At 44.0% G+C, this 13,182-nt stretch overlaps 1 protein-coding gene across 1 annotated transcript in view; it reads right to left on the reverse strand.

Moving 5' to 3' along the window:
• Nucleotides 1–1,143: 1,143 nt before the first annotated feature.
• LOC124770943 (ankyrin repeat and protein kinase domain-containing protein 1-like) overlaps nucleotides 1,144–13,182 on the reverse strand; it is a 39,263-nt gene continuing 27,224 nt past the window's right edge. The window contains exon 2 of the mRNA XM_047249242.1: nucleotides 1,144–1,633. Coding sequence (XP_047105198.1) covers nucleotides 1,144–1,633 — 490 coding nt within the window. The remainder of the gene's footprint in view (nucleotides 1,634–13,182) is intronic.

The raw sequence follows: 13,182 nt of genomic DNA on the forward strand, positions 1-13,182 counted from the left end.
GACTTAAAATCTGTTTAAAGTCAGAGAAACTGTGGAGTCAGAAATAAGAGACTTGAGTAACGTAATAGTAATTGATTTGATAGACATACAGTCTTCATTATACTTATTGGCTCGGTGTATGAATCAAAGTAAATGTAATTTTATTACCTGCAGTTCCACGACTTGCGTTGCCATCTCAGCTGCACGATCGTGACTGATGAGTGTCGAGATTCGTGTGCGTCATTGTAAAATTGCTTTCATGTGCTAAAATTTGGGCCTCAGGGTTCTGTCTCGAATACAATTAGAATTACTTTGGTTGTTGCAATCTTTTATGTAAAGTACAGACAAAAATAGGATAGGGACAGGATTTCCTGTACATAGTGTATGTGGCATCGTTGCTTTCCAACTAATTTCCTGTATCTGGTGACTGCTTTCCGTTACAATCAAAATGGATCTTTTGTGTCTTCATAAACGAAGTGGTCTACAAGTGCAGGGCATACCGACAGGAGGGGAATGTGGAAGAGAGAGTGGGTAAATCAACTGCATTACTCTCTAAAGTCAGAGTAAAGGTCCACGTCGTCTGGTAGGTGGTGGCGTGTTTCGCAAGAGCAGCGTTACAGCTGTGTGGGAACTGTGAGGTGTGAGGTTGTGCTCTGATTGTGTTTAGTTAAATGTGGACTGACTGTATGGTTCCAGATGATGGGCACGTGATGTAGTGTGAATATTGCTACTAATATCCCATTGTTATTAAACGCAGGAGGTACAGTAGAGTACAATATTTGTTGAAAATGCTGAAGTAAATTGATGTAAATTGCTTCTGATATCAGAAGCGAAAATTCTGGTGATAGAACTGATATAGGAATGATCTCAGTATGTTGCAAATTAGAATAGTATGATGTAGCACCTTGTTGGCTGGTGTGAAATACTTTTCGGCGATTAGATATTATAGATCAGTTGTGTTTGTTCACAATGAACTGTTGACTTTTGTAAAGTTTAGTCTAGAAGTGTACTCGAGACGTTTTTTGTGAGCTACTCAAGGAGGGGAAAATTAGTCAGTGACAGTGGGATTGAATTTTTGAATTGTTTATTGAAGAAAGATGCAAATTGTTACTGGAGAAGTTGTTTCAGTTTTTTTTTTGCAGAGAGTTTGTTGGACTGGCTGCCTCATGACAGCATCTCCATCAGCTGACTGTCCTTGTTCTCCCTGGCGAGGTCCACTGCTGTGGCCCCACTGTCACCAGTTGTGGCATCCCTTTCGGCCCCCACCTGGAGCAGGGCAGCCGCCACTTCTGCGTTGCCACAGCGTGCAGCCAAGTGCAGCGGCGTCCACCCACTGCCATCCCCGGCGTTGTGGTCGGCGTTACCCCGCAACAGCAGCCGTGCCACAGCGGCTCTGTCCCTCTCCGCAGCCACGCACAGAGGTGTCCACTGCTGCCAGGTGATCCTGGCGTCCACAGCCGCCCCCGCATCCACCAGGAGCCGTGTCGCCTCGACGTCTCCCCTGGATGCTGCGACGTGCAGGGCGGTCCACCCCCTCACCCCACCCCCCGCCACCACGTCGGCCCCCACGGCGAGCAGCACCCTCATCTCCCCCACTGCTCCCTGCTCAGTCACCAGGATCAGCCTCCTGCCTCTCTGCTCTGCGGGGAGCCTCCTGCACAAAACACACAAATTGCCACTCTCTGCTACAAACACACATCACACATAATGAGTAAAACTGCCACACGAGACAACACAACTGCAGTGAATACTAATCTGTCCTGAAACAAACCTACCGTATCTCTCCTCCTGCAATACAAAATAGTGCGCAACTCTGCGTGTATTAAGCTACAGTAAATCTGTTCTACTTCCACCATTAAAAAAATCTTTTCTCATCATCAATTACAAATACCATTGTACAATCTCTGAAAGAATTACGTTGTCACATTTCGTCACACTCCTTCCTGGAAGTCAGCTCCTTTGATCTCAGTACGCTGTAGCTAACCAGTTGCTCACCTCCACTACAGAACAGCCTTGTTGCATCTAATACTACTACTCTGTCTGCAGCTTAACTACCAGATATCACACTCAAGAAGAATCCCATCTCCTGATTTTCGAAGTCACTCTCCTCATATCCCACAAAAAAAAAAACCAATCCAATTATCGGTCCATTTCTTGACAAAGACTCACCAAGTACTGAAAGTTTCTGACAGACAGAGAGGCAGACACACACACACACACACAGAATTGTTCAGATATAAAAAAACACCAAACTGGCAACTCTGTTCCCATAAAAAATTTGTGTGTGTGTGTGTGTGTGTGTGTCAGATTTGGTGGGCCTGATAGCAAATGCACTTTCATGTAACATGTACTATCATACTCAAAACTACCCAAATGACCAGAATTGTGTTTCACTTGATTTGTAGGCAATCCACATAACACAGATCCTCTGCTCCTTTTGGGTGCAGTCGTTTCATTATACCACATGGTTACTGCAAGAGAACACAAGAGACAACTGCTCTGTGTGACTACCAGTCTAGATGGAAATTAATACTACGATAATACAAATACCAGAACATATGGAATTAGAGATTACACAGCCATTACACTTGTAAACGCAAATTTATTGCAATAAACGACACATGGAAAAGCAATTTTCACCTTGAAATTGTATGACGAAAATTTTGTTTCTGCAGTACGCTCTCCAAATACAATCCATCAGCTACTATTCCTGTTAGCAATAACATGAAATATCATAACGATGGTTTCACAAGTGAGAAAGAGTGCTCATGTGTGAAATGACACGCCAGGATTCGAACCCAAACATGTGCCTCTTGTGAATTTTTCGATGACTTTGCAGACGTGAGGAAACAATGAAACGGCAGAAATATATCATATGACAAAGTTTTCTGTCGACCAGAGATTCGAACCCCGGACTTAGTTAAGTAAGCACAATCAAACATTAGAAAGCGTCATTTTTAACCAGTGGCGAGATGATAAACTGAAATGACAAGACGAAAATGTTTTGCTTTACCAGGATTCGAACCCTGCACCCCACTACATTCACTTCTTGTCACGTGTAGACGTTGCATGTTGGCTTACTTCAACAGCAGCGAAATATTTACACGTCTGAATTCTAAATAACATGACGAAAATTTCTGTGCTGACTACGAATCGAACATTACACACTTCGTTGTTGACTATATACAAAGACACGTTGACTATCGAATTCTTTTTCACGAGGAGCTAGGAGCGGCATAAGCCTGACATGATATGACGAAAATTTTCGTGTCTGACGTGGGAGTCTAAACATTATTGTTGACAAAGCCCAGAGAATCATTAACAATAATTTGTCACATGTAGTTTAATGCGCGCACGTTGCAACTTGTAATGACAGGCCAGGATTCGATCCCAGACATGTGGCTTGTGGAGGTCTTGCGGACTTTGTACACATAACGAAACAATGAAACGAAGGAAATGTATCATCTCAAAGGGCTGAGACGTGACGAAAATGGAGATTTGAATGTGGCACCAATATTTTCCATATCTCAAGCTCAATTACAGTAAGAGTCAAGTGCCCTGTGACCTTGCACGGCGATTGACTCATTGATAAAAAAAAATACCGCGTAAGAAAGGTAACTGTTGACAGAGTTTCGACCTGGCATGACTTCCTCCTCTGTCAGGGCCCAATCTATACCGACTCTCCTCCAGGTTACCAGAGATGGGGGAGATGCTGCTTCTGCTTGATAAAAAAAGATTGCCTGACGTGAGAAACGAACACAGAACTTCGGCACACGTAGCTAGAATCATTTGAACTTCTTTAACTAATAACTTTTAGCACGAATTAAAATTCATGGAAGTGACAGGATTCGATCCCACTAAGTGCAGACTGAAACTGGCCACCTTAACTACTTCTTTCCATTTTATTTTTTAACCACTACACCATCCCTTTCTCTACACGATATCTTCCGTGCCAAAGCTTTATTTTTTAATTTTTTGGGGCGTCAGTGTCAGGCAGGTGGCGATAAAGGGGGCACAGGTGAAGAACCCAGAGACCCATCCGCCATGCTGTCTCAGCTGTCCGCTTTCCTTGTGATGTTCTGACTTTCTTGTTCAGGAAGGCGCTGGTCAGCACCAGGGAGGCAGGCAGGCGGGGGCGAGGAGGCCCGGCCATGACTCCTCCCCCACACCTGTCACCGAGGCGATCCTTTATTTTCGTGTACGATTTTTAAATTTTTTTATTTTTAATACTTCCTCCAGAAGACCATGTCCACACACTATCATCTCAGCTGTGAGCAACGGCTTGAAGTTCGTGTTCACGACGCTTTGCTTTCCGATTTATTTCGCAGTATCTTCTCAGTCGTCCGATGCATCAGTTCCCGAGGCTTATTGGGGAAGTTGGTCCTCTGCTGCATCTGAGTACTCCACTCGCTGGAAGCTGCGTGCTGCGATTCCTGATACTTGGGGTAATGATGAATGTAACGCAGAACAGAAGAAATCAGCAATCCCTTGTTGTTGTTGTGGTGGTGTTCAGTCTAGAGACTGGTTTGATGCAGCTCTCCATGCTACTCTATCCTGTGCAAGCTTCTTCATCTCCCAGTACCTACTGGAACCTACATCCTTCTGAACCTGTTTTGTGCATTCATCTCTTGTTTTCCCTCTACGATTTTTCCCTCCGTGCTGCCCTCCAATACTGAATTGGTGATCCCTTTATGCCTCAGAATATGTCCTACTACCCGATCCCTTCTTCTAGTCAAGTTGTGCCACAAATTTCTCTTCTCCCCAATTCTATTCAATACCTCCTCATTAGTTATGTGATCTACCCATCTAATCTTCAACATCCTTCTGTAGCACCACATTTCGAAAGCTTCTATTTTCTTCTTGTCCAAACTATTTATCGTCCATGTTTCACTTCCATACATGGCTACACTCTATACAAATACTTTCAGAAGAGAATTCCTGACACTTAAATCTATACTTGATGTTAACAAATTTCTCTTCTTCATAAACGATTTCCTTGCCATTGCCAGTCTACATTTTGTATCCTCTCTACTTCGACCATCATCAGTTATTTTGATCGCCAAATAGCAAAACTCCTATACTATTTTAAGCGTCTCATTTCCTAATCTAATTCTCGCAGCATCACCCGACTTAATTCGATTACATTCCAATATCCTCGTTTTGCTTCTGTTGATGTTAATCTTATATCCTCCTTTCAAGACACTGTCCATTCCGCTTAGCTGCTCTTCTAGGTCCTTTGCTGTCTCTGACAGAATTACAATGTCATCGGCGAACCTCAAGTTTTTATTTCTTCTCCATGGATTCTAATACGCACTCCGATTCTTTTTTTTCTTTTTTTTTTTTTGTTTCCTTTACTGCTTACAGATTGAATGACATCGGGGAGAGACTACAACCCTATCTCACTCCCTTCCCAACCACTGCTTTCCTTTCATGGCCCTCGACTCTTATAACTGCCATCTGGTTTTTGTACAAATTGTAAATAGCCTTTCGATCCCTGTATTTGACCCCCACCACCTTCAGTCCCTTATTCTGGTTAAAAGTAGTTCTGGCATTCGGAAAAATAGTAAAATTAAATGTAGCAGAAAGTACCATGACTTCTGTCGTGAGGATAAATATTTGCTCCGAGATTCCAACACAAAGTAGGGTGCTTCTGACCTACGTATTTTAGTGAAGATTTCTATTCCCTTAAAAATAAGTAAATTAACCAGTAAAAAATACCGTTTAAGACAAAAGAGCTTAAGGACGATTCATTATGTTGTTCTTGTTTTTACGTCGTTTTTTATTCACTTTGCATACTGTTTCACGTAACTATATTAACTGAAAAAATTTTGCGAAGTTTCTCTCGTAGTTCTTCGCCGCCCCGTGGTCCGCTTGTGCCCGGCGTGCGTGCGGCGCCCCATCCAACGTCCGCCCGTTTTGTTTTCTTCCGTTACGAGGTTATACGTTGTTTGTTCTTTTAGCCAGTTTGCAGCATTTCTTCACTGTAAATGGGCATGGGACGTCGCTAGGATTCAAAAAACTGGAAGGCAACGTATTGTGCGCAGTGCGCGTTTTACTGTGGCTACCAGTTGTCTGATAACTCGTCAGATGTCCTTCACTTCGGCGCACACAAACCTGTGTTCTTCAGTGTCTGTCAGGTCACAATTCTCCCGAATTGGCCAATCACCCAGATGCATTGCTTGAAGTTTCTCTGTGGTTTCTACTTTCCTGTACCGAGTAGTTTTCACATTTGTTGGTAGGTGAAGGGTGCCGATGTTGTTTCAAATGACCTTGCAGTTGCAGTGCGAACACTTTTGTACAGTCACGTTTCTGCTTTTGCTTCTCATCAACTCCACGTACATGTTCTTAAGTTTTGCCATATTCGACAGGAAAACCTCTGGTTTGAGTGTAACTGAGTTCGAATCGAAATTGTTCAAAATCATAAAAGCCATTGGGGACGTGCCATACATCTACGGGTGGATGCAAGACAGTGGGAGTAGTTTCGCCTGCTAAGTGGGACATGAGGGCCGAGGGTGTCTTCTTCCACAGCTAGTATGTGCAACACACGAAGAGAGCTTGTGACTTTCTCCCAACGTCGGTGAGATTTGATCCCCATTCCCCACCCCTCCCCCCCTCCCCACCCCCACGTACACCCCATTTCGGGCTGAGACGGTCAACATGTCAAACTTTATCTTAAAAATATTACCACGAGTTATAAAATGGCCCAATGGCCCAAAGCTGAGAGGAATATTGCTGGTGTTTCACATGGAATGGGTACAACCTGTGCCACACAGTTGACTTTGCAGACCATGTACATATTTGCAAAGTCTGCCCATGGTATGTCATCAAGTCTTCTCACGCTATGTTCTTTGTCAGTAGCTGGCACGCTGGCAAGTGTTTTCCTAGAGTTGGCAGCTGTAGTGCGATTTATAACAGACCTGTAGTCGAAACCCAGAATTTGCATATGGTTGACTACATTGAGGTCTCGCGTGTTTCGCGGAGATATTCCACGCCCCACATTCACGATGCGTGATTTAGCGTTGCTCAGCTTCGCACCTGATGCAAGTTCGTATTTGCTGACGACCTACAATTCTTCAAAATTCTACCAATGATGTCGGCAAAACACTGGGGAGAGTCCATTGTTTTCAGAAGGCACTGGTTGCTCACCCTGTAGAAAGCCTTCTCGAAATCGAGCGGCATTACAGCGCAGTGAAACGTGGGAGTGAGTGCCGCAGCTACGAAGGGTGTGTATTCACAAACAGTTTGGATAACTCATCTCTCTTTACCCACACTAGTTTGATACGAGCCAGTTACCTCACGCACTATGAATTTTACTCTGTGGACAAGAACGCGCGCCATAAATGAAGAAAGAAACACAGCTAAGGAATTATTCAATGCCACAAGTAATCAACGGAATTGCGTATTCAAAAAAATTGAGATGTGTGTCGGTATAATCGGGAAAATATAATTTTGAATAGTGTACATGGTCATAGTTTGTTAAATTTTTCACCTTTAGGTCGATGGGCTACTAAACTGAAACTGCGATGACATTCAAGATGATTAAGTTAAGATGTCCTTAATGGTTTTGGATATGGAAGTCTCTAACTTGGTAACAGATGACGTGAAGAGGAGACAAAATGTTCAGGCTTTTACTGGGTATGGAACCTAGAACTAATGCAGCGTTCCCCGCACAGAGCAGCCACGTTACCATTTAGCCACAGCCGCTACTACTGATCTCTCACTGCGGTATTCTTCTTCAATAGAGAGATTTAGTAGCGTTAAATATGAGATTAGTTTTTTGTTCTGTGTGGATTAACCTCTCTCTAACCAAGTAATAAATTTGAGACCCCACTGAAGTGACAATCAGTCAGATCACATACCGGAAATGACAACGAAATATCAAGTGAATTTAGCAGGACAAGTCTGAACCACACCGGGAAGTAAATAGACGATCACGTAGTTGCCAAATGTATTCTGCGATATTGCCAATTCTGCATTAGACTAGCGACACGGAGAATACGTTTGTTCAGCTGATGCTCTGAGCTTTCTAGCACTTGGTGATCTCGCCTCGTGAAGACGCACGGAAGCTGTCTGTTGCTGCAATGGCTGACAGCCGAAATACGTGAACCGTGTCCCAGAGTTTCATTTGCGCTTCAATAACTTCTGTTTTGATCCAAAGCAATGTTTCGAATAATATCCAGATCCACCGTCTCTAAATCTAACGTCGTAAACAAAGAGCAGAAGAAAACATTTGGATGGCCCTACTCTTCAGTAGCTGTTGTATCTGTTTCTTTTTTTTGTGTATGTGTCTTACATGTACTGCAGACATGAAGCTCACTCACCAAAAATGGTTCGCTTTTTTATTACCACCTCACACCGTTAACGTTATGACTAAATAACCTTCCATATAATATTATTTACCTTTCCTTAAGTATGCTTTCATTGGTATTATCCCCAATACATAACAACCTAAATGTTCACTAGATGCAAGGCTAGTGAAGGCTAAACTTCTGGCTAATAAAGTAACAAATTCTCATTTCGAGATGTCAGAAACGGGCGACGTAAATGAAATCATATTAGTAGGTCAGGAGCCGCTAACGCCGGCTGAGCTCGAACAAATGAAAAATCCAGACGTACAAAACACGGATGTCGACATCTCGGCCCCGATAGGCGCTCCGCAACTTCAGAATGAAGTCGTTATAACGGAGGCCCAACAACACGTTGAGGCTGTTGTTAATTTTGTAAATTACGGGGAAGAACACAGCGAGGACGAAACCGATAGGGCAGTGTCGCCAGAACAGTGCTACATAGGTGTCCAATTACACAATCGTGGTGAAGCGCCAGAAAAAACAGAAGCAGATAAATTTATGATACTGTTGAAATGTATGGAGGAATTCAAAGGTGAACTAACAAGTCAAATCAAAAACGAAGTAAGGATTGTGAGAGAAAGCATAGAAGGCATAGAAGGCCAAATGAAGGAAAATAACGAAAGCCTAGGACGGAAAATCAAAGGCGATATAAAGAACATCCAGGTAGGTACTGAACGTCAAATGAAGGAACATAATGAAAGCGTAGAAAGCATGAAGATGGATCTGGAATGTCGGTTAAACAATTCCACGAGGAGATCAAGGACTCTCATGAAGACATGTATAACAAACTGCGTGGGGAAATTGAGCAGGTCGACAGTCAGACTAGGAATAATGAAGCAAAGATCTCTAAATTAGCGGTATCCGTAGAGCAACTTCCGGTATTGCAGGAGAGGTAACGGTGGTAGTAGGCGAGCTGTCGGCGAAATGGCCAATCTGGTTATTGCAAGCCAAACGTGCAACACGCCACAAGGAAAGGAAACCATTGTAGACAGCGCGAACTCGAATTCGGGAGTGCAAATGATCACCGACATGGATTACAAACACCTGCTCTCTGTGCAGAGTTTTCACCACTATAAAGACAGTGGAAACGTTCTGCATCCTCAGGCCTTTTTACAGCAATTTCTAGTGCCAATGCCACCAAATTGGCTCCTCAAATTTAAGCTATCTTTCATTTGCGTATTTCTAGAGGGTAGCGTATCCGAGCGAATGCGAGGTGTCGCAGATAATTTCACCTCCTATGAGGAATTCAAGGAGATCTTCTTGGGCACTTATTGGTCAAAGGCGACCCAAGAACGTATCAAGCAGGAGATTATCCTCTGTAAAGACTTTGACAACTCGGGATTCACAAACCCTTTCAAGTTCTTCGAGGCTCTAATTAAAAAGAATGTCTTCCTCGATGCACCATGTAGTGATACCGAGCTCATCCGTTTTTGCTATATGAAACTGCCATTGAATTACCAACAGTCGCCGATAGGACGATGCGGCAGTGATATTGAGGAGTTTAAAAACTTTCTCAGAGAATCAGAGTTTGCATTAGAGAGAGAGATGGGCAGAAACCGCAGAAGGCAACAAGGACAGGCGAACGGCCAGGCTGAGCAAACGGGAAGAGAGCAGCGCAGGGACCGTAGGCATGACAATAACAATTATAATATTTCTGTCGGAGGAGGTCCGCGCCAACAGCCGTACAGGCGTAATAGCAATTACAACGGCAATGGAGGCAATGGTAGGAACGGAACGTCGTATCGGAACAACGGCAGGCAATGGCGTCAGTCGCAAGATGGCGACGACGATACTAATAATAAAATTATAAACAGTCGACCAGTTGCAATGGATAAAGAAATTCTTTACCTAGGCTTCGACAAATATAAATTTGTCTTCTTCAGAAGTAGCAATTTTACATTAGTAAGGACTAATGTACCATCGCCGTTTTTACAATTGTCGGCATAGATCCATGTGTCAAAAATAGTCGTTTGTGAGCACTGCAAGATCCATCAGCTATTTTATATCTACGCGACAAACCCTAATTCTAGGGTTATATTTTATTTTTGACACATGGATCGGATCACGACATACGTGGATGACATCACTATCGCCGAAGCCTCGTGGGAGAGACATAATGAAATACTGAGGAACCTGTTGAGCACTTTGAAAGCATATGGTGTCACGGTAAATTTAGAAAAATCATACTTTGGAAGGTCACAGGTAAAGTTTTTAGGCCACATAATCTCGGCCGAAGGGATCTACCCCGACCCAGAGAAATTAGATGCAATTGAACAGTTATCCACCCACCACCACCAGAAAGAAATTAAGGGGTGTTCTACGTTTATACAATTTCTACAAAAGATTCGTAAACCCAGACTGTCTGGCTACCCCTCGTCTGTGTGCCCTTATGGGAAAGAAAACACCTTGGGTGTGGGAAGCTCCCATACTATGGCATCTGGACCTCACCAGAGATTGCTGTATACCTACAGACTCAGCGAAAACAGCATTGTGCATAGTAGTGTTCCAGGAGTTCGAGTCCGAGAGGGGCACTGAAAGACGGACAATCGGTTTCGGCAGCAGAACACTGTCGAAATGCGAAAGGAACTACTCGGTAACAGAACTGGAGGCATTGGCGGTTGTGTGGGCGTTTGAGAAGATCAGGTATTTCCTGTTCGGGAGGAAAAATCGCGTCTACACTGACCATAAAGCGCTACAATTCCTGCTAACAGCCAAATTAAACCACAGGAGATTAGGAATATGGGTACTTTATCTGGAACACCACGAATTCTCGATCGTACACATCCCGGGCTCGACTAATATTATCGCCGACGCACTGTCCAGATCCCCTATCGGATTAATCTCCACTGTACAGGACGATCTCGAGGAAAGTAATTTTAGCATCTTCTACATGAGAAAGGTTGCGTTCGAGAATTTCGTAACGGCCTCAATGCAAGATATTGCAAGAGAACAGGATAAGGACCCAGTCTTGCGAAAGATTAAGGAACAATGGAGAGATAAAGAACAGGTCGGAACTCGACAATTATATATCGTAAGAAAAAACATCATTTTCTACCGTAGGGAAATCGAGGATGCGCGTTGGGTTTTGTGCATCCCCGAAGAGACGATCAATAAAATAATATGGTACACGCACCTGAGCTATGTACTTTTCGGCACCAGGAAGTGCTATGTAAAACTAAAAACGCTGTGCCATTTTAGGAATATGGAGAGGCGCATTAGGAAGGTGCTCTCCGTCTGCAAGTTGTGCCAAAAGTCCACGCACAACAACTAGAATTTCCAAGCTCCCTTGTATCGGATAATCCCACAAAGACCGAAACAATTAGGTGCCGCGGATCATCTCGGTCCATTACCAGGGACGAGTTGTGGTTATTGCTTTGTGCTCGACGCGGTCGAGCTTACGTCAAAATACGTAACGTTCACCCCGTTACGTAAGGCAACAGCAGCGACGGTATCAGAGGCCATCTGCAGGGACTTCTCATCGCAAGTAGGTAAAGTTGAGAGCATCGTTACCGACAATGGGCCGTAATTCAGGGCGAAGAATTGCGTTGAAACATTGGAACGACGCGGCATAAAGCCGATTTTCATTTCAGCCTTCCACCCGTCTTCGAATCCGCCTGAGCGCGTGATTAAGAATTTAGGAAACCTTTGCCGAGTGTACTGCGCTAAGCAGCACGCCTACTGGGAGGTTTTCTTATCTCTGATTTTCAACAGGTTATGAATGAGCTGCCTCACGGGACAACGAAGTTTCCGCCGATTACGGTTTTAAGAAACAGGCACCCGACAGACCGAATCAGGGAGCTAGTTGACTTCCCTCATCGAGAGCGGACGCAGCACAGAGCTGTAGTTCAAAAATGGCTCTGAGCACTATCCGACTTAACTTCTGAGGTCATCAGTCGCCTAGAACTTAGAACTACTTAAAGCTAACTAACCTAAGGACATCACACACATCCATGCCCGAGGCAGGATTCGAACCTGCGACCGTAGCGGTCGCTCGGTTCCAGACTGTAGCGCCTAGAACCGCACGGCCACTCCGGCCGGCTACAGCTGTAGTAAACATGGCATTGGAAAATATAAAGGCGGCGGCAGAAAAACGCAAAAGGTTCGCAGACAGAGGGGCGAAGGTCAGGCACTTTGAGGTCAGACACTTTGAGTACTATTGAAATCCCACCGACTGTCACGCAAGCAAAAGGGGCTCTGCCAGAAATGATTTTCTGGTTGTATGGACCATTCAGAGTAAGAAGCGTGGCCCACCTGAACTCATGCGAGTTAGAGTACATTAAGAGTTAACGATTATTAGGTTTACATCGTATTACGTATATGAAACCCTTTATTGGTTAGAAATGGTAATTTGTTTGTCTTTGTGTTTCTTGTGTTGCGTTAGTAATAAGTTCTGAAATGACTAGGATTTAGAGTGTATCAGGTATATCATGTTTTGTGTAGTGTCTTATTTTTGTGTCTTGTCTTCGATACAAGAGATCAGCAGATTGTTCAATGAAAAATTTGTAACAGGGCATGTTATGTAAAAGATTGTTCCGCAACGGAAAACGACGTTCCGACAAAGAAAACGGAGGAGCGTGTGCAGAATCGGCTTATGAGGATGTTGAGTGGTTGAAAGCGAGCTATTGAGCCATGCAAAGGAGAGTGCGTTCGCGAAATGAAATATCGGAATTCTTTTTTCCATTCAGGAAGAAGTAGAGCCTTGTTTTAGTGGCGTTGAGGGGGCGCGTTTTTGAGTAGTCCGCGCGGCCATGCGTTGAAGGACGAAGTTTTGGGAGATTTTTCGGCCGCCGACAGAGCGACGTATGTGAGGAGATTTTTGGTCACGGCTCTGTGACGTTCACCTAGGGCAAGTTTT

This window comes from Schistocerca piceifrons, unplaced genomic scaffold, assembly GCF_021461385.2.
Source record: "Schistocerca piceifrons isolate TAMUIC-IGC-003096 unplaced genomic scaffold, iqSchPice1.1 HiC_scaffold_846, whole genome shotgun sequence".
Classification (NCBI taxonomy): domain Eukaryota; kingdom Metazoa; phylum Arthropoda; class Insecta; order Orthoptera; family Acrididae; genus Schistocerca; species Schistocerca piceifrons.